The sequence below is a fragment of the Ceratotherium simum genome, chromosome 17 (assembly GCF_057802395.1).
Source record: "Ceratotherium simum simum isolate JZ-2026a chromosome 17, ASM5780239v1, whole genome shotgun sequence".
Taxonomy (NCBI): domain Eukaryota; kingdom Metazoa; phylum Chordata; class Mammalia; order Perissodactyla; family Rhinocerotidae; genus Ceratotherium; species Ceratotherium simum.
Genome location: NC_141916.1, coordinates 16,578,010 through 16,600,119, shown reverse-complemented (window position 1 = coordinate 16,600,119; position 22,110 = coordinate 16,578,010). Strand labels below are relative to the sequence as shown.

At 51.2% G+C, this 22,110-nt stretch overlaps 1 protein-coding gene across 1 annotated transcript; it reads right to left on the bottom strand.

The window, feature by feature from the left end:
- Window positions 1-10,309: 10,309 nt before the first annotated feature.
- KRT4 (keratin 4) lies at window positions 10,310-16,513 on the bottom strand. Its single transcript, XM_004429082.3, has 9 exons — window positions 16,052-16,513; window positions 14,179-14,393; window positions 13,146-13,206; window positions 12,686-12,781; window positions 11,964-12,128; window positions 11,574-11,699; window positions 10,920-11,140; window positions 10,625-10,659; window positions 10,310-10,516 (listed from the first exon to the last, which is right to left on the bottom strand). Exons 1-9 carry the CDS (start codon window positions 16,511-16,513, stop codon window positions 10,329-10,331), a joined length of 1,569 nt encoding a protein of 522 aa, XP_004429139.3. The 3' UTR covers window positions 10,310-10,328.
- Window positions 16,514-22,110: the final 5,597 nt, after the last annotated feature.

Sequence of the window (22,110 nt, the reverse complement as noted above, 5' to 3'; positions counted from 1 at the left end):
TTTCCAGAGAAACTACACACGATTCCACATCTTGGGGCATCTCTAAGGCTTCCTTTCTTGCTCTCTGCATTTTTGGTGCTTCTCTGGATTCAGCCTGAGTCCCAGAGAACTGGAAATTCAAACATCAATTCTACCTCCAATTCAGCAGATAGTTACAGCTGGCCTAACTCGTGCCAGGCGCTATGCAAGCCAGTGGAGACTTGGTCGGGAACAAGAGACACGGGGCCCCTGTGGGAGCCTTCTCTGGTTGAGGACCTCTGTGAGGTCATGTCCTCGGTATCCATATGTCACCCACCCCAGCCTCAGGAGGCCAAACCTGGCAGAGCCGGCAGCACTGCCATACGTGTCTGACTCCAAAAGCCTGAGAATCTGCCAGCCTGGTGGTTTTCAGAGGCTTAGGGACTGGGCTTGGCTCATCCAAGACAAAAGCCTTTCTGCGCAGCCCCGGAGCCTGCCAGCTAAGCCTCTTATCTCTCCAGGACAGGCCTTTCTGCCTTCTGTCTGCTGCACGCTAGCCCTGCCCAGGGCGTGGCCTGTGTGGCCTTGGCAGGGGCCTCCTCAGAATGGGGGGAAAGGAGGAAAGGACCGGGGATTCGTCGCGGCTCACTGGTCAGGGTTGGGGATGGCCCGAGAGCAGAGGAAGTGACACTTTCCTCAGGGACCTGGTTCTCCCATTTCGTCCTTCCCTCCGCTGTCTGTTACCCCCAGACTATGTGACATCCTGTCCCCTTCCTCAGAATGAAGCCGGAAACTCTCCAGGAGTTTACAGTTTTGTTCATATACTGGACCCCTTGGTTCTCAGCACAGTGCTTCGCCAATAATAGATGCTCATAAATGTTGGTTGGTTGAATGAATCAATCAATCAATCAAGTGATGAATTAATGAATGAATTAAGCATTTATACCGGATTACACCCAAATAAAACTGATCAAAAGCTAGCTCAAATCGCATTAATGAGGTAGCCCAAGTTAACTGAGATTATCTTAGCATGAGGAATCCAGACCTTTCACATTTCCTGTTCAGAATTAAGAAAATGGACATACAGAGTGTATCAGCTCCTCCCCAGTGGAAAAAATGTAGAAAAACAGGGTCAAGAATCAATCAATCACAGAACCAACTTGGAGCTGACTGGGCACTTGAGGTCGCATAATCTCCCCACCCAGTCCTGGGGCTCTCTCTCCAGCATGTCTGACTCCTACCCCTGATCTTCCACAGCTGCTGCCCAGGCTTCCTGGCACGAGAAATTAGCTCAGGGCCCAGAGATGCCACACACAGACACCCTCCTCGTCTTTGCTCTCTTGGAGAAAACAAACCCAGAGCTGGACCAGCCCCTCCCCGTGACTAACCATGACCGAGACTATTTCAATTCCCTGTGTTTCAGCGTCTTAGCCAATAAAGATGGTCAATCATCTCTGCCCCTCTGGATCTCACAGGAATATAGCTGGATGAATGAAATCTCTGTCAAGGGTCTCAAGAAACATATCACAAAAATTAGGCCATATTTTTTTCCTATAATATTTAAGAGTATGCACTTTGGAGCCAAACAGACCCAGTGTTTACATTTCAGCTTTGGCACTGTATAGCCATGAGCAAGTTCTTTAACCACTCTGTGCCTCAGTTTCCTCATCTATAAAATTAAGTTATTAATGATACCTCTCTCATTGGGTCATTGTCATGCCTAGAAATTACCTAGCACCCTGTAAGTGTTCAGTGTGCACTATTATTTCTAACTATTTTTGTTTGCAAGTCACATGGAGAATTTCAGCTTTCGTAGCTGTCCAAAGAATCAATCCAATAAAATGGTGACTCCATTTGCAAATTATCCATTGAGGCCCCACAGGGAATGTGAGCACAGCTCGTGGCTAGAGAGATGGAAACCATATCCACTTCACGACTCGGGATGAAAGGAAGCTAACCTCAGCTTCCTGCACAACAGAGAGAAATCAGCAGATAAATATGAGGAATGTTCACTAAGCAGCGACTCTCGGTCGCCTGTGGTAGAGAGAATGGTTTTCAGAGAGCTCACAGTCTAGACAAGCCAACAATAAAGAGTGTGTGAAACTAAGTGCTGTGTCGTAGGCGCTGGGAGAGCATGGAGAATCAGAAAAGCAATGAGAAAGTGAGATCGCATGGGAAGGCTTCATGAAGAGAGGTGAGCCAAAACTTCGATGGAGGGCAGGAAAGGCATTCCAGCCCAGGGGATCATGAGCCCAGACTCAGCGTTGAAAACAAGCACGGCTGGATTAAGGAAGTGGAGACCGTGGCGGACTTTTGTCATTTGTGGCTACAAAACATCTTTGAACACATTTCCTATGTTTTGGTCATTTCCCACATTGTGATCCCTCCCTTCCTAGGGTAAAATCCAGAAAATACATTCCCAGACTCCTTTGCAGCTAGAGGCCAGGCCCGTGGCCTAGAACCTTCCTATGAGATAGACCCTCTTGAGACTTGGATTCTGATGTAGACAGTGTAAGGAGATGGCCATGGAGACAGCAATTGATCTTTCTGGAGAGCACAATGATGGAGACAAATGGACCTCCACGAGCAGAGGTGGAGATTTGTCATTTCGCCCCAAGCATCACGGGCCAGCAGCAGTGGTTACCATGTTTTCACCAGAGCGGCTGCAGGTGTGGCTGGCATGGTTCCAGGCGCAGAGCTCCCAGAGATGCATGAGCAACAATGTCCTTTAATAAATTATTTTCAGCTTACATTAGACAGAATGGATGTTCGTGTTTGCAAGTATGAGCCCCGATCAATACAGTGATGAGATAAGCCTGGGTAGAGCAGAAAGGGATTGTAGGAGAAGACGTGGGGGAAGTGGACGAGAACAGGATGGAGAGCCTGCCTTTTGCGTTAGACAGAATGAGGCTGCTGCATGGCCAGGTGTGGGGCCTGAAGTCCAGGGCAATGAGTCTCTAGGAATTCTTGAACCCAGAGTGAATCAGTATACCTTACTGCCCCCACTGGGGCACATGCTAGCCACTGCCAGAGCCCACTGATTCTGAGCCATACTTGTCATTCCTTTAGAGGGAATTAACTTGGAGATGAATCTTTGAGAAGCAAAGTCACAACCACCGTTGTCGTCAGGGAGTCCTAGATCTGGATTCTCCCCAGCAGGTGGTGAAAGGAGTGGAAAGAAGGGCTTATCTATTCTTATTCTTCAGCCAGGATTGCAGAAAGGACTTTGCCCATGAGGGGACAGGAAGCAAAACAAGGTTTGCGTGTACATTAGCAGAACTTGAATGCCAATTCTGATTGGAGAGTCGTGAGTGATGGAAATAATGGAAGAGGAGGAAGCAGTCAGTAAGTTGAAATTCTCGAAGGCCCCACCCAGCCCTCTGGACTTGAGGGACCCAATAACTATTGGGAGAAAACAGAGTTGGCTTACACTCAACCCCAACACCTGGATTATGTGAAGCTTAACTAAGTGTCCTAAGTACTTTCTCCCTGGAGAAAAGAGTGAGTCACTGTGTTGCAACGTATCAAACCAGAGCCTCACAGCGTGCTGCATCCAGGAGGCTAGCCAGTCCACTCCTCTACAGCGAGGCTGTACCCCCACCCCCGGGCTCTGCTACTCTTCAGGATCCCCGTGGAAGGCGATTGGGCAAATCTTCTGCCTTGCCCAGACCAGCAAGGCACCACCCTGACTCGAGGAAGGTCTTCTTGGATCTGGCTTTAATGCCTTCTGCTCCAGGGGGAGGCTGACTCCTTATCACGGGATCAGTGAAGCTGGGGTTGGCAGGGGCCTCCCCGGCCTGTCCACCATCACCATGGCGCCCACCCCTCTCTGGATCTGAAGGCCCCTTTTAACATCAAAAAATTATATTGACCTTCACATATGTCAGAACTTATTCTTTCAGTATCCTTTGAGAACATATATTTTTACTATGAATTCAGTAATACTTTAAATAGAATTACATTTTATAATCATGCACATTTGGAAAAGGCAATACATGTATGTGAAACACATACTATTTATTCAATCTACAGACATTTGTACACGTTTGGATCCTTGGATCCCTTGCAGTAACACACCACCACCCTAACTGAGGGCTTTGAGCCTCAGGTCTCGAACTCCTGCCAACCAGCCTCTTCCACTGTGGGACAGCTCTGACCCTTAGACAGGGCTCACTGTCCCCAGCTGAGATTCCCCACTGGACTATAACCCTCTGAGTGCTGTCACCGCCAGTCTTCCTTGCTTTTGTGTCCATCAGCATCCGGTCCTGGCAGGCCTTCAATGGATGTGACCGGAACTGAAAAGAGTTTGCTCTCATCTGGCCTTCTAGCGTAATTCACACAACCTTCCCTGGCTTCTATATGACAACTCTTCCAGTACTAGAAAATACTGTTGAATTTCCAGAAACTGTTCTCCAGGTTACATATACCCAGTTGCTTCTCCCAGTCCTTAGTCCACATGGTTTCCAGGACTCGTCACTCCGTTCTGTTAATGTACCTCTCAAAATCACAGTGCTTAACTAAGATATAATATTCGGAGGTGGTGTCATGTGCACCAAAACTACTAGGAGGACCCTTAGTGTCTGTGATGTGGACACCATGCTTCTTTCAATGCAGGTTAAGATTCTATCCCCTTCTTTAACTGTTGGCTCATATCAATCCTGCCCAGGGGTAAGACCTGGGCTTTACCCATGTGCGTCAGGCTGTCCTGGGTTTGAATCCTGGATCCACCTCTTGCTTACCTGCCTGTGTGATCTTGGACAAGTTGCTACACCTCCTCAATCTGAAGTTTCCTCATCTGTAAAATGAAAATAATAGCAGATTAATCTCCCATAGCTGTTGTGAGAATTGAATTAAATAACGTACAACAAACACTAAGAAAGGTACCTGGAAATAGTTGGGACTCAGGAAACGTTAGCTATTATTTTGTATTTGTCATTTGGTGTCACTTTGGGATGTGCTTCTGTCCTAATGTAAGAATGGGGCCTCTTTTGTTGCTCTGGAAAAATCACAGTTTAATTCAATGAATTAATTGCTCCTGTGACCACCCAAGCATCCTACTTTCTCCATCATACTTTTGACTTAATGTCCTTCTGCTTCCACAGCCCTGAGAAGCCTGCCCTGGCTCTCTCTGTTCATGCGATGAACACTTACTGAGCACTTACTGTTTACCAAGCACTGTTCTAGTCACCAGCAATGCAGTTGTGGACAAAATAGACAAAGTCCCTGCCCTTCTAGAGCTCACCTGCCAGTGGGGAACAGACATTAAAGAAATAAATACATGTTATGTCAGGTGGTGGAAGATGCTATGAAATAAATGCAGCAGGAAAAAGAGGGTAGACATGACAAGGGGGGCTATTTCATAGAGAGTGGTCTAGGTGGACCTGAGCAGATATCTGAATGCAGTGAAGGAGCAAAGCATGCAGACATCTGAGTTAAGGGTGTAAGTAATCTAAGAACATTTGGACACAGCAGTTCACAGCCCCTGGCATATGGGAGGTACACAACAAATAATGAAGGAATGAATATGATGTGGGGAAGACGATTCTGCCAGGAGACAAAGGAATGACGACAACCATAGTCCCTGGACATTTCCTCACAGTAAACAAGAGCAGGAAAGGAGGCGGAGCAGTTGCGAGGCTTGGCGTTATAGCTACGGGGAGGGGAGTGAGGTGCAGACATGGCAATCTCCAGACATGGGTCCAGAGTACATCATGGGCCTGAAGGCCACACCTGAGAGCAGGTGGCCCAGAGTTCCCTCCTCATCTCCTTCAGAGCTATTTCTCTTAGACACACCCCCTTCTGAACTTGTCTAATTTAGAACATGAAGCCCAGGCCCCAAACTAGTTGGACAATGGGCCAAGCCATGCTCCTCCACAGCCTGGCCTCTGTTTGCCTCTCCAGCCTCCCCCCACCACTCCCCGCCCTCAACCTTGAGTGATGCGAAGCTGCTCAGGGTCTATATGCACACTGCACTGCCCCACACTTCCTTACCTTTACTCTGGTGTTCTTGCTGCCCAGAGCACCCTTCTCCCATGCACTCCAGGTCCACACCCCTTTCACCTGGCTGACTCCATCTCAGGCTTCAAGATTTATCTCAGATGTCACCTCCTCCAGGGAGCCTTCCTTGAATCCTTCAGCAAAAGTAAGTGCTTCTCCCCTGTGCTTCCAGAGCCTTGGTGTTCACATCTACCATTGCTCTTAACACTCTCCGGAAAGTATGGAAAATCCATATTTAACATGCCTGCCTTGCCAACAATCCCCGTACGTGCGCGCACATATTCACGTTGAACTACATCCTCCCCAACGGCGAGGACCCTGCTGTAATGCTTGTCGAGCTGAGGCTCTTAGCAGATTTGCAGACGGAGGTGCTCTCCGTCTGATGAGGGAAATGCTGCAGCCCCTCAGGACACTGCACAGGGATGGAAGTGTGATCAGAATGAGGCCTGAGGAGGCCTAAGGGAGACAGAGCAACAAGGTGAGCCAACGGGAGGAATGGCGCTGGCGAGACTTCCTAGAAGAGGAGACTGGCTCTTAGCGATTAGAGTCCCACCATGTCAGATCACTGCCCCCCCCACGCCCATCTCCAGCACCCAGGCCTGCCTGTCCTTCCAGACCCCACTTAAATGCCACCTCCTGCATGAAGCCTTCTGTGATTGCCAACCCCCTCACCCAAAACTAGAAGTAATTTCACCCTCCTCTGGATGCCCCTCGCTTTGGCTGTAACTCCCAAGAGGATTCTTCCGTCTGTCTGGTTTACCAAGTTATTTATGTACATGTTTTTATCTAGACATTATCATCTAGATTGAAAACTCCTTGAAAGCAGAGTCTATTCTTATTAAAACATGTCCTAGAACAGACTGGGCACTCAATAAACATTTGTTCATTCATTCACCCAGCATTTGTTAAACGTCTACTGTGTGGCAAGCACAGTGGCCCTGAAATATCAGGATGAATAATGCATTGTTCCTGCCCTTAAAGAATTCAAAGGCTAATAAATGAGTAGATGGGTGAATGGATGGGTGGATGGATGGATGGATGGTGGGTGGATGGGTGGTAGATAGTGGATGGATGGATGGTGGGTGGATGGATGGATGGTGGATGGATGGGTGGTGGGTGATGGATGGATGGATGGTGGGTGGATGGGTGGATGGGTGGTCACCGGTGGATGGATGGATGGTGGATAGTGGATGGATGGATGGTGGGTGGATGGATGGTGGGTGGATGGATGGTGGATAGTGGATGGATGGATTGATGGTGGATGGATGGGTGGTGGGTGGTGGATGGATGGATGATGGAGGATGGATGGATGGTGGATTGGTGGATGGTGGATGGAAGTATGGTTGAAGATGGGTAGGTGAATGGCAAATGGCAATCAAAACCCTTTCTCCAGAAAATCTCTTCCTAGCTCATCTAGTTTCTCCTTTGAATTCTTGAAATCAAATCCACAACACTTCAAGTGAAAAAACTGCAGATGCAGAGCAATTTTACTAGACCCCAAGTCAGCCAGGAAACCATGGGCAGCAATGACCCTGAGTTCTGGGGCTCCCGCCACGACCAAGACCCTCATGGCCACAGCCCTATACTCTCAGCCTATTCCCCAAGGGATAAAGAGGTGACTGCTCAGTCCCTGCTTTCAACACAGCAAAAAGCTGGACCAGGTGCTAAAACAGCTTCTTCCCTCACCCTGCCCCTTCCCTTTATCCTGGGCTGCCCACTATTACCATGTCCTGAGGGGTCACAAAGAGGGCACAGTCCCTCAATTATTTCCCTAGCTAGTTGTCTCACTAAACCCTGACCATCCACCCAAGACATGGTACTGGACGTGCTTTATTCTGAGGTCCTCTGGTCTTAGAGTCCAAAGTAAGCTAAACCAAAATCCCACAATGGGACACTAAATAAACCCCTCTTTGCTATGTCCTTCTGTTTGTACTAGCAACGAGGGAGGGAGACCTCAGAAGTGGTGGCGAGAATTTTTGAAACTGAGAAGGCTGGACCCAGAGCAGAGGGTCTTGGTAAAGGGAGAGGGACCTATGCAAATATGGGCATTGCTTGGAAGCCAGGAGCCTGAGCCAAATCAAGGGTGAGGTTGCAGCCAAGGCTCGAAGTCCAGAGCTTGGAGAGTGCGGGTCAGGACAGATGAACCAAATAAATTGAGTTAAAGATTTGCCAACCCACAGTTGGGCCATTACGATGTGAGAAGCGATTTCAGTAAGCCTCAAGGTAAAGCATTTGGGGGGTGGGGGGGATGCTAGGTCCTGGGGCTCTCAAGGGGCATGTAATGCAACCTGTGTCTCCGTATTCCCCTGAACACAAAGAGCTGACCAGAATCCAATTCAAAAGATCTAGGAGAAGGGTGGAACCTGTTATCTCAGAAGTGGATTTTCCCCCCAGATAATCCCCTTTGACTAGCCAGCCAGCTCCAAACCTATGATCATGGCCAGGATCCTCCACTCCCCTGGACTGTTCTAGAAACAGATGCCAACATGAATGTTTTTCCTCTTTTATGTAAAACAGGAGTCTTCTTATACAAATAGACAACAAACACACTCACGTAGCCACTTGCCTGTAAATACAAACATGTTTAGTCTAAGATCACATGCACATGTATAACCTACGACCTGACTTTGTGCGTAAATCGTTAAATTCAACTGAAGAGGCCCTGAGAGACCCAGCAGCACCACTCAGGCTGGCTACCGCCACCCTTCGCTTGCTCAGAGGGCGGGAGAAATTCATTTTCCTGCCCCCGGCTTCTCAGTGGGGCCCCTCACAACCTGCAACTTCTGGGTGGGTGAACTTGAGAAGTCCCTCCTCTGCTTCCAACCCTTGGCTCCTCCTCCCCACCCCAGAAACTCAGAAAAGAGCCAATTCAGCATTTTCCCTGGGGAAGGGTGCTGCAATGGGAAGAAGTCAAAGACTTCCTGTTCTGACACACGGGGTAAGCCCCGAGACAATGGGGAGATTACGCGGAGCTCTCGAGCTCTCGAGCTCTCGTGAAGGACAGAGCCATCCAGCCCAGGGAGCGGCTGCTCCTGGTAAAAGGCCCCTGCTCAGGGAGCACAAGCTCCTGAGATTAACCCTTGGCTGCTCTGCCCCTGCTACCCTGAGCCTGCCTCAGGGTCAGTGCAAAGGCCCTGTGGGCAGGGACTGGCCTTGGGCAAATGACGTGCCCTTCTGTCTACACACAGTAAGGGCCCCACGGGCACTGCGCTGGAGGGATCAGAGTTTGAATGAACTCTCTGGCAGTCATGGGTGGGAGGCACCAACTGGGTGGCCAAGGGAATGAGCGTATTCCGCCCTGCAGTAGGAGAGATTTAGGTTAGACTGCACACAAGGAGTTGTGCAGTCTCTCTCCGGAGAAGGGAAGACTATGCTGCTCCAGGTATCGTGGAATCGGTCCAGTATAGAAACAGGATGTCCACAAAGGCTATACCCAGACCCCCACCTCTGACTGTCCTCACCAGAATCTCCAGGGCTGGCCCCAATCAGGCAACTTCACCCACTACTGCTCCAGAAGACCTGCCTCACCTTCCCCACTCTCGCCCTTGACCACCTGTCCTCACACCTGCCCTACACCCCACACCTCCCAACTTGGCCCCATTCTCTCCAGGTTCATGCAGGCTCAGCACTGAGATGGCCGGCCCTGGTTGCCTATGATGGGCCGTCTTCGTATAACTGTTGGGTGTTTTGAACCTGTGCATCTGTTCTGTAGGCGGCCTTCAGGCTCCACACAGTGCACTTCTCCCTCAATAATCTGGGCAACTTAGAAGTAGAGACTTGAGAAATTAGCCAATGACCTTGATCTGTACAGACAGATCCCTCAGGCCCCAGCCTCCTTCACTTTCACCTGAATTCTGGAGACTTCTCCCCAGGGAACAAGTACAATTGCTCAGATAGAATGACAAAAGCATTTTATTGAAGATTCACCCGATAATGGACAGAGGGAAGGAGAAGAGTTGGTGGGACTCTGAGTGGTTCTTGTCCTGATCTTGCAGAGCTAGTTGCTGCCAAGTGATTGGGAAGGAGTTTGGTCCTGATTTAGAGGGATATCTGGGATCTAGTGGGAGAAAACATTGGGCTGGGAGGGGACATATGTGGCCCTGATAATTCTGGAGATGAAGCTCCTGGTTGTATTCTCCTCTGTCCATGGAGGTGAAGAGTCAGCTGACACCCCTCCCATTCCAGGTGAGTCACCAAACCCAAATCAAGAAGAAGCTACCAAACTCCAAGAGGGCAGAGTCTGTGCCCTGGCACTGAGGTGACACTCGTAAGACAAGCCCCAGAGGGGAAGAGTGGAGGCAGGGTGAGGGAAGCACAGAGACACCAGGGCTGGGCCCGGCTGGGCTCAGGGGGCTGCAGGAACCTCATCTTCTCTATCGGTAGGATCTCTTGGTCAAGGTGGTGGTAGAGATGGTCTTACTGCCAGAACTGCCACCAACACCAACACCATACCCAAAGCCACTTCCGGAGCCAGAGCCAAAACCACCACCCAGGCCAAACCCGGAGCCACTTCCTAATCCTCCACCGATGCCTCCTGCACTGGCAGCACCACTGACCATGGCTGTGGGAGAGAGGCAAAGGACATGGTTATTCCAATAGTGCCGGCACCGGGAGTCTCAGCCCAAACCAGGATGAACAAACGGCCACAGCAGGGGCAGAAGGTACTTACAGATGCTCACGGCACTCTGGCATTCTCCAGACATCCTGTAGGGGACAGAAAGAGCAGTGAGCCACAGCAAGCCCAGAGCCACGCTTTGTTCAATAAGCAAGTGTCAACACCTTTCCCACCTTTAAGGAGCCTTTAAGATTTAAGGCCTGCACGTGAACCTGTTATCCAACACTGTCCTGGTTTGTAATGCACCAGCGCAGCACTGAAGCAAGTGGCTCAGCAGAGGTGCCCTGGACCTGCCATGGCTCTGGACCTCTCCATTCCTCTTGCTCCCACCCTGCCTTCCCCCCCTCACCGGCTCTCCTCGCCCTCCAGCAGCTTGCGGTAGGTGGCAATCTCGATGTCCAGGGCCAGCTTCACGCTCAAGAGCTCCTGGTACTCGCGCAGCATCCGGGCCAGCTCCTCCTTGGCCTTCTGCAGGGCAGCCTCCAGCTCTGTGCGCTTGCTGTAGGCATCTTTTAGGGCCAGCTCCCCACGCTGCTCTGCATCAGCCACAGATGCCTGCAGAGTCTCGCACTGTGGACAAGGGCATGGGACCGGCAACATCAGTGTCCTGCTGTCAAGACCTCTACGTCTCTCTCCTCTCCTGTAGCAGCTTTGCTTCAGTTAAGATGTCAGGATTCTGTTTGTCCTTCTACCCACCTTCCCTGACTCTTATGCACTTCATTCACTCCAGCCAGGGTCCACCAATGCCCCCACCCAACTGATTAGATGAAGATAAGCAAAAACCAATGAAAAAGAGCCAAGAAACCTTAACTACTGGGGTGTCATGTCATATTAACTAGGATATTGCTGGAAAGATCTAGGTACGGCTTATATAAAGAGCTACAAATCCCCTGCAAACAAGCTCGGGATCTTCTAGCCTGACGCCTTATCTGCCTGCCTACTATGGAAACATCTGCCTTAGGCCCCCGGCCCTGGACTGCAGCTGGAAGGCGGGGACACCTACCTGCTTCTTGACATTCTCAATCTCGGCCCGCAGCCTCTGAATCAACCTGTTGAGCTCTGAAATCTCATTCTTGGTGTTCTTCAGGTTGTCACCATGTAGGTCAACTGAGGTTTGGAGCTGCTGGACCTGATTCCCAGGAGACACAGGGAACCAGGGGTCAGGCATGTTTGGGTAGGGTCTATTTTCAAGTGAACTCAGCAAAAATAGCCACGTGGCAGGGATAATACAAAATGTCATATAATCTCAAATCAGACTAGGATCAGTGATGCCTGGAAGAATCAGTTCATCTCCGACCTCTCTTGGGCTGGAGCTGATAATCTCCTGCTCGCAGACGTGAAAAGCAGAGCCCCGGAAGCCACTCCCAACTCCTGAGAGATCCCCAACACCCACCTTGGTCTGGTACAGCGCCTCAGCCTCGGCCTTGCTTCTCTGGGCGATCTCCTCGTACTGGGCACGGACCTCGGCAATGATGCTGTCCAGGTCCAGGTCTCGGTTGTTGTCCATGGACAGGACCACGGATGTGTCACTGACATGGCTCTGCATTTGGGACAGCTCCTGCGGGGAAAATGTCTCACATCAGGCCTCCTAGAGAGCCTTCCCTAATCTCTGACACCAGAAATCTCCTATCATCGTGGAAATGGCCATGCCACAGGCTCAGACGGAAGCAGAGTTGGCATTCCCAATGTGTAAAGAGAAGAGGAAGGGGTAAGTTTCTATGTCGAAATCAAGCGGTTGGTGACATTTCAAGACAGAAAAGCAATGCTTGTGGTCTTTACTGCTCCCTAGGAACTATATGCCACTCCATGCCAGTGGGTGCTCAGTATGTTGGGTGGAAGGAAATGGAATGGATCCATTTCACTAGAGAAATACTAGTTGGCAATAAATTCCATCTCATGCAATCTTTAGATCTAATCACCTCTTCTAAGGCAACATCTTTTGTGAACCTCTCGGTCGAATCTCTCACTTCGACCCTTTCTCTCCCTGACCTTGCTGAGAGCCTACTGCCCTGAAGTAAGGGAGCTAGAGTCCTTTCAAAGAACTGTGAACTCTAACCAGCAGCCTAACAGATGGAGGATTCCCTTCCCTGAATGGAGGAAGGATGGAGTCCTCACCGCAGCATAGAGGGCCCTCAGGAAGTTGATCTCGTCATTCAGGGCGTCCACCTTGGCATCCAACTCCACTTTGTTCATGTAGGCGGCGTCCACGTCCTGCAGAGGAGGAGGGAGGATAGGAGACAAGGGGCAGGAGCTACAATAGGGGGCAGGCGTTGCTAAGCAACACATACAGGTATTCTCAGCAGCATCTGGGAAAGGCTTCTCAGCACCAGGTGAGGTGGGGAGGGACTGATCATTTGACATATTCTGCCCCAAAAGCCCCCTGCGGACGTGGAGGTTAATTATCCAAATGGGCTTTTTTCCCAACCTTAATTCCTTAGGACCTGGTTCAGTTAGATCTGGATGGTACCAAGTCAGGTGAAGATGAGACAGAGGTGGACAAACTCATGATTCAAGTCAAAGACCACCCTGAGGGCAGGAGTCCCTCACAGCACCCCCACCCTCCTTTCTCTCTCACCTTCTTAAGGACCACAAAGTCATTCTCAGCAGCTGTGCGCTTGTTGATCTCATCTTCATACCTGGGGTTGGGAACGGGAAGGAAAAGACAAAAGCCCCAAAATGAGTAGTATTTCTCGGCTCTCTCCTGCTGGTTTTCAGACATCGAACCATTTGGAAATATCCAGCTACTTTTGGCTACATTTCCCCATGTTCATACAGACACTCATTCAACCTGCATTTATTGAACAATTACCATGTATGAGGTACCAGTCTAGACCCTGATTTATTCAGAGAAGTGGAAACCAAACCTTTAAAAGACTGTTTTCTAGAGATAAGATGTGAGGAGGGGAACCAGCAATGATCTGGTTGATTTTATTTCCACAGAAGGGCTGTCCTTTGGCCCATTTGGTGGATTAAATTCTCAGGAGTGTTGCCCACACTCCAGTTCCCTTTGTTTCACGTGGGAGTGAATTGAGACAGGGTTGGTATTTTCTCAGCTCCATCCCATAGTGAGCATAATAAGAGCTACTGTGGATTGAATGTTCCTTATACACCCAGCCCTATGCTACGTGCCTTCTCTACCTTTCTCAATTTCATTTAATTCTCACAACCTATAAGATGGGACTATTATCCCCATTTTAAAGATGAAGAAAACTGAGATTCAGAGAGGTCAAGCAATGAACCCAAGATCACATAGCTAGTAAGTGGAGGAATCAGTGTTCAAACCAGGTCCACCTGGCTCTACAACCTGCATTCTTCTGACTATGCTGTACTACTTTTATCTGTTTGGTTTCTAATCTTGTATGTAGATGGCAAGCCCAGCTCCCTGAATGTATCACTCATTTTATGTTTGGGGCAATTTAGGATTACTAGACCTCACCCCATTAAAATGTGACCATGCAGAAGCAGGGGAACAGACTAGAGGACCTTCCTGACCGCTTTGGGACATCTTCAGAGCCTGGGATTCTGAATGAATGGAGAGGAGCCCAGGGAGCCTGGGGCACGGCTGGGCAGATTTGTAGGGTGGTATCCTCTCCTACCCCCCCACATACTTGGTCTTGAAGTCCTCCACGCTGTCCTGCATGGTCTTCAGCTCAGACTGCAGACGTACTTTGTCATTGGCCAAGGTATCCACCTGCTTCCTCAGGGCACTGAGGTAGGCCTCAAAGAAGGGCTCTAGGTTTTTGCTGGATGTAGTGGTTGTCTGCTGCTGGAGGAGTTTCCACTTGGTCTCCAGGACCTTGTTCTGTTGTTCTAAGAACCGCACCTGTGTTTTGAAAAGGCGCCGACCAACTGATGAGGGACTGAAGCTTTGGCGGGAGGGCTGGCCAAGGCCAACAGCAGCCCAGTCAATCCAAGCCAACCAGGTGGCCCAAGAGCCACCCAAGCAGGGCTACCATGTCACAACTCCAGGCACCATCCCCTGGAATCAACATGGTGGCCCCGCTCGTGAGCGCATGGCAGCAAATGGGCCGTGCGGGCTGTGGAGAACAGAGCTCAGCCAGAGCAGCGGGGCCTGGCCGTGCAGCAAGAACGCTTCCCCCACAGGGATCCAGAGGCCCTGGGGTGAGTTGCTGAGATGAACATTGAACTTCTACGAAACAATAAAATAAAATAAAATTAGAAAATACAACCACAGTCTAAGGGCTTGCATTCAAAGTGATCCTGACCCAAGGAAAAGGAATATAAATTCACTGAAGACTTTCTAAATAAGCTTACTTATAAAGGGACCTGGCATGTCCCTGTGAACCTGTGCACAGCTGAGTGTCACTATTTCAGATCAAGGCCCTAGACAGATTCAGAGCCTCAGCTAGACTCAGTCATGCAGGGGGACTTCCCTGAACTTTCCCTGTCTCCAGGAAAAGATCGAGCCAGATGAACCCAGGCAGCAGTGTAGCGTGACATTTCCACTTCACGTGCTTCAGAATCAAAAGGAAAGCAGGCAAGGGTGACTGATCACAGTGTAAACCCAAAAGGAGAGATGAGACAAAGAAGCACCAAATCTTTAGTCCTGCTGTTACAGCTGTATGTCCTACAGTCACGATAAAGACTCCTTAAGCTCCTATGGGTTTATTGAAACTAGCAAGAAGAGCAAATATTCCCACTTGCTCTGCTCCAAGACTGTTTATTCTGGCCCCATACATCTGAGACCACTGAGACCTCACTACCCGGAGAACCAGGGCGTCCTTGGCCAAATGTGCTTCTCCCACCCATCCAGTCACGAATCTGCTGCTGCCTCAGCTCTCTGGGGCTGACCTGCTTGCCACCATCCATCATCCTTGACTATAACTGAGCTTAAAGGATGACTCTCTAGACCGCGTGGAAGAGGAAGTCGGACTACAAAAGAAAAGGAGAGACCCATCCCCTCCTCTCCTCAAACAGACACAGAAAAATGAGCAATTTTGCCCAGAGTCAGGAGGATGACAGCGAGGACCTTTTAAGATCCTGTTGGGACCTAGAATCCACCATTGGGGTCAGTCCCTTTTTGGGAAACAAGCCTGGTTTTCTTCTGCTCCAACAACAGATGTGCCAATAGTTAAATTATTATATTAACTATAATTAATTATTAGTTAATTATTAAATTATTAACCATGTTATTTTCAAAACTAAAATCTGAGAAGAAGCAGGGAAAGAATGAACCCACTTTATAGCTGAGGTGACTGGACCAGAAAAGTTGGATGATTTGCCCAGGAACACACAGCACATCTAGGAAGCCCAAATAGTGGACGGCTTTGCGCTACCCGCCCACCAGCTATGGAACGAAAGAAAAAGGCTCAGAGTAATGACTCCCTGTAACATCTGGATAAACGGAGGCCCAGAGAAGTTCAGTGGTTTTCCCAATGCCAGTGGCAGGCACAGGTCTGAGATCCCAGGATGCAGGAACCCTGGCTTCTACCACGTTGTCTGGCCAAGCGGACAGCTCACCTTGTCGATGAAGGAGGCGAACTTGTTGTTGAGGGTCTTGATCTGCTCCCGCTCCTCAGTCCGGACCTTCTGGATCTCAGGGTCAATCTCCACATGGAGGGGGGTCAGCAGACTCTGGTTGATGGTGACTTCCTGAATCCCCCCAGCAGGGCAGACGGCGAAGCCAGCACCACCCCGTCCACTGAAGGAGCTCCCAAATCCACCGCCAAAGCTGCCGGCACTGAAACCTCCCACAGCCCCAAATCCGGCACCTTGACGGGCCCCGGCCACGCTGATGGAGATGCTCTTGTTCCCCCCGAGGTTGTAGAGGCTCCTGCTGCCGAAGCCCCCAGAGGAGCAGCGGCCCGCGCCCCCAGACACGGAGAGCGAGCTGAAAGCTGCCCTCTTGCCCCCGCCTACGATGGCCGAGCCACAACTAAAGCCCCGGGACCCGCCTAGAACACGCTGCTGTCTGGCGATCATGACTGGAGAGCGGAGAGGGAGCTCGGAGTTGTCAGAGAGACACGAGAGAGGCCAGGCCGTGAATGCCGCAGCCCTAGCCTGGGTCCCTTATATGCGCTGGAGCAGCAGGGCTTGGTTGCAGGGGCATAAAGGGAAAAATCTGAAACATCTCTGGGCTTGGCCTTTGGCACCAGCCCATCCTTCTCGCACCTGCTGAGCGTGTCACCAAACACACCTACAGGAGTCATTCGGAGGGCACAAGTCGCTGGGATCCCAGCACACTCCGCTCCAGGAGAACCTGAACCGGTGCCCCAGGGCCGCCTGGATCAAGGGCCCCTGCCTGGGCCCAGCCCTCCAGGCCCCCGCCCCCTGCCTTCCATCTCACCAGCCTCCCCGTGGCCTCCCCGCTCCAGACAAGACAACCTCTCGCTGCACAGATTTTGGAACCTGAGAGCCTGGGTTCAAGTGCACGGCCTTTCCCTGACCAGCTCTGCAGACCTGGAGCCGGTCGCTCTCTGAGACTCTGTTGCTTCACCTGTAAGTTGGAAATAATACAAATATTTACACTTGCCTCCTGTCAGGACGCGGTGAGATCATGATTAACGGAGTGCTTTGTAAACTGTCAGAGGCTGCACGTGCATTTGTATTATCATCATCACTGTTCTTCCATGTGCTTGCCCCACGCACACATACGAAAGGGGTTGTCCAGGTTACAGCCATATAGCCTCCCAAACCCAGAGCAAGACGCACTTCGACTTGACACACAGTCACTGGGAACCTACTGTGTGCCCGGCGTGGAGCTAGGGATGGAGTAGACAGAGGTGGGAGGAGAAAAAACCCGCCCTAATAAAACCCTGACCCTCTGCCTCTGGCCACAGAACTCACGTTCCTTCTCTGGCCTCCATTCAGCTCTGGGTTTGCAGGCTTCTAGATCAGTGTTCTCCGGGCGGGGTCCTCACTGTGTGCATCCTGCTGCTCCGTTTGCTGGCCAGCTGTTTGCTCGGGTCCGCAGGACAGAGCGTGTTCTGTTTTCCCATAATCCCAGCATTCGGGGCAGGAGTTTGTAATTTTTTTGGTGCTGGGGACCTCTTTTTTGGCAGAATGGTGAAACCCATGAGCCCCTTCTCAGAGCAATGTTTTCAAATACAAGATCCTGGTTTTAAGCCCTACCTTAAATTCTTCCCCATTGAGTGCAACAGATCTGTGTTCAGATCCCACCTGTTGCCACTAACCAGCTGTGTGGTCTTGGGCAGGTCACTTAACCTCTCTGAACCCATTCATCCCCTCCTTTCATCTATAAAGTGGGACACCTGCCTCATAGGTAATGAGACGACGGGCCTATGGTGCCTGGCACATAGTAGGTCAGTGGGCATTCATTCTTTTCCTGCCTGGGTTTGCCATTGCCACTCTCTAGGAGAAATGACATGAATCTGCATCCCCCAACCCTTCTCAACCCCTCATGAGACTGATATTCCAAATCCAGGAAACAGCAGCGATCGGGGCCTGGGTAATTCTCACAGGCCTGAGCTGCCCCTGACCAAATGAAAGGTGACCACGGCAAAAATGAACGCTCCCTCCATGCAAAGAGAGAGGGCGGGGCCCGCCAGGTGAGAAGAGGGTGGTGAGGGTTCAGGCGTGGGGGGCAGGGCTGCAGGGAAGGCTGGGCTAGCTGGGAGCTCTCTCTCCTCCGCCAGCTCCTCCTCTCTCCCCACCTCCACCCTCATCCTCCGTCTCTGCCCCCCTCTGACCTCTCCCCTAATCTACACCTCACTCTCTGTCCCGTCCACCTCGGCATCTGCTGAGCTCTCCCTGCCCCCGCCCCTGCCCAGGTGGCCTCTGAGTAGATGGAGAGGGGGTGGAGGAGCCGTGGCAGTGAGGACAGGAGGCCCCGGGCTCCATCAGATGTGCGTGGGAGAAAGCCCGAGGGATGGTCCGTCCACCTGTAGTAAGGGAGCCTTCTAGAGCGAGGACCATCTCCTACAGAGACAAGGTTGACCTTCACTCACCCTTTCAGTGTCTTTATTGAGGGCCAACTGTGCAGACCCCGTGCTGGATGCTTTATATACACATTAGCACTTCCTCTTCCTAAAAGTTCCTTGAGTCGGCATCACAGCCATGCTCACAAATGATGACTTGGTAGCTTGGGGAGGTGAAGTAGCCCCCGGGATCGCACAGTAGCATGTGGTGGGGCCAGGTCTGGAACCCACATCAGTCTGGTCCCAAAGCCTCTGCACTCTGGCCTCTCCAGAGAAGTAGGAAGTTGGTTTGTCTAATTTGTGCAGCAGTCAGTCCAGAATTAGGCACCTGAGCAAACCTGATTGAACCGACTGTTCAGGTCAAGGGGGCTCTGAGGGCAGCAGCATCCCAGGCACTACTGATGTCCACCCTGACCCCAGGTGGGCCCGGCTGGGCAGGAAGGTGGAGCTACTCCAGGTCTCTGGGCTGCAGGTGCAGGAGCAGAGACCTGGGGCCACCCCCTGGGGGAGCTGAGGTCTGAATGTCTGGTTTCCTACCACGAGAAGAGGTAGGGCTGTCGCCAGGATGGCAGCCTGAGTGAGGGCCCAGAGCTCAGACCCCTGGCTGCCTCACCTTCACCTCCTACTCACGCTCCATTCTCCCGGCTCCCCTGGGGTTTGCCGAGGACTTCGTGGGCTGGGAGGAGGGACTGCATCCTCAGAGCCCCAAGGTGGCCCATGACATGTCATTGTGTCTTGTGGTCTGTGGCTGTGACACTCCAGGACCAGGAGAAAATGACATGGTGTGTTGTACCCAAAGTCATGTCCACTTGTGTCCAGTGCTCCAAACAAAAGGCAAGCGGGGGTGGAAGAGATTTGGGGGGAAATACTATTTAACATACAGTCAATCCTACTTTGTGCCTATGGGGCACCCAAACCATGGAGCCATGGCTGCAGTACTTCTCGCAAAGTTAACTCTAAATTGAGGCATACTCCATCTCTGAGACAACAAGAAAGATGAGGGAAAGGCCGTAGTGCTTTTCAGGTAGAAGGGACTCTCATTTAGAGCTGCCGTTATGTGCCGGACACTGGGTGATTTCCTTATAACAGGTCCATTCCTCACAGCTACCCTGCAAAAGAGGTGTTGTAATGCTCAGTTTAGAGCTGCAGACATTGAGGCTCAGAGAGGTTAAGTAACGTGCCTGAGGTCACCCAGCTAGGATGAGTGGTAGAGGTGGGAGGCAGTCCTATCTGCCTGTCTTCAAAGACTGGGACCTTAACCTCTAGACCACAATGCTTTGTATCAGCAACTCTGCTCACACAACACCTGCAGAAACAAATACACCACAACTTGTACAGACCCGTAGCTTGCGGTCCAGCAGAGCAGCAGCAGGGTCCTGGCCAGCACGCCGCATGGTCTGCAGAGGTGTCTCAGCTCCTTCTATCCTTGCCTTCATCACGTGATTGGTTGTTATGTGGCCCTGTCCCTAAAAGTACCCAGTAAGGTGTGACATTGTCCTGAGGGGCCAATTCTGAGTCCTCCAATTAACTAAATGCAAATTACCTTAATTACAAACCCTCTAATAAACCCAAACCAGACAAGAAGAAAGTTCTAGACTAGAGCTATATCCTGTGGCCTTATTATTAAGTCAGAATTGCCAGAAGCTTACCAAATCCTCAAAGTGTAGCATGAGGAACTGAAGGGAGACATAAAGAAGAACTTCTTATGCAAGAGAGCTCAAGTGAGAGGGGCAGAGGAGAGTCTCTCCCCCTGACAATGGAAAGGTGCCGCCTGCCTACCTGGGCCAGAGGCAGGGGATTGGACCAGGTGACTCGACCTGGCAGCAAGAGCTCAAAGCCGGTCCCCACCCCAGCCCCACAGCTTCCGCTATTGTCCTCCATGACCCTTCCTCATCTGGCAGCTGTTCCCCATCCTGTCAAAGAGGGCTCAGCAGCTGACAGGGGTGTGGAGCAGGGGCAGGAGGGAGTGTTTGCTTAGGGCTTTCTGGGTGAGGGAGGCGAGCCCTCGCGTTCAGCCCTGGGATTATGGGGATCCCGAGGGCTGCTTTCTCTCTCAGCCCCCAGCCTGGTGTGTGGTGTGGGAAAGCACCCCGCCCTCCCAGGCCGTTCGGTCACCCGGCTTCGGCCGCCCCACTGGGCCTGAGTCACTCTTTGGGGAGCCAAAGCCAAGGTGGGGATCAGAGACTCTGCAGAAAAGGACAAGTCAGCATTTCAGGAAGGGGCCGGCGAGGGCAGTGGGAGGGTGGGGCCCATTTGTAAAACAGATAAAAAGAGAGATGCTCTGATGGGTGCAGAGCAGGGGACCATGAGCCTTCTCATCTGCTGGCCTCCCCCTGCCCCCTGAGAGCAGCCCCTGGGGAACTCAGTGTGGAAACCCCTGTGTCCGGGCCTCTCCCTGCCTTCAACGAGTATTTCTAAGTAACGCGGTGTTGTTAGTGGATCTTCCTGGCCCGTGATATTATCTCTGAGTTTTATTCCATGATAATTAAAACTGTCTCTGTTTAGTTTTTAAGCCCTAAATATAATTTCAATAGAAGTGTTTGTTTGTTTTACTTTACCATTAGCAAGTTCTTCCCCTCTCTCAGCCCCAGCTTTCTCACCTACAAAATGAAAGGTTTGGACTAGATTGCATCCAAAGTCCCTGCAGCTCCAGTGCCCGCTGCTTCTCTATCCCTTTTTCTATAAAAGCAGCATAATCCAGTTGTTAGGCACTGGGGCTCTGGAACCAGACCGCTTGGATTCCACGCCCAGCTCTGCTGCTCACTAGCTGTGTGAACTTAGACAAGTTACTTGACCTCTCTGTGCCTCAATTGCCTCATCTGCAAAATGGGGATGGTACCTGTACTTCTCGCCTAGGCTGTTGTGAAGAGTGAACAGTTGGAGGGTTGGCAGCAGTGCGGGCACACAGTAAGCACTGGGTAAACATTAGCTATTCTTCCTATAAGGGGAGGGTCTACACTCCATGCCCCTGAGAAGAGGAGCCTCACTCTGAAAGTGTGACTGTCTCTGGTGACCACCCAGGTTGGTGGGGTAGAGCTGAATTTGCCAAGTGCCAGGCCCTTGTGTTCCTAAGCTATGGCTTAGGATGTGGCTCAAATCCCTCAGCTGGCATTTCCATAACCCAGGTGGGAGCTTCCACAGGACATGTCTGGGCTCTTTCGAGGAGGACTGAGTGACCAGGTTCAGGGTGGAGGGGGGGAAATCAAGAAGAGTTCATTCCACCAGGAGCTCTAAGGATCCCAAGGAGGGGAGGGACGCCATGATAGCCTCGGCTCTGGCCCATGGATTTGGCAGCAGGGTTCTGGGGTGTGGGGGGCGCAGGGCCGGGAGGTCAGCCAGTTGGAAATTATTTGGGTGTAGTTTAAGGAGTAGGGTCCAGGCTCAGAGTAGGGAGCTATGGAGATGAAGGGGGAAAGGAGTGACTCCGAGAGACGCAGTGGAGGAAGGATCAATAAGATTCGGAGAGCGATGGAAGCGGTGGGGGACAGAGGTGGCTTCTGTGGAGAAAGGACTTGGGCCTGAAATCAGCAGCCCTGGACACCACTGACCAGTTCCACAGCTGCAAGTGTGAAAGTTAGCTTCTGAGTCTTAATTGCCTCACCTGTAAAATGGGGTATTGCGTGCCCCACACTGAATTTTGGG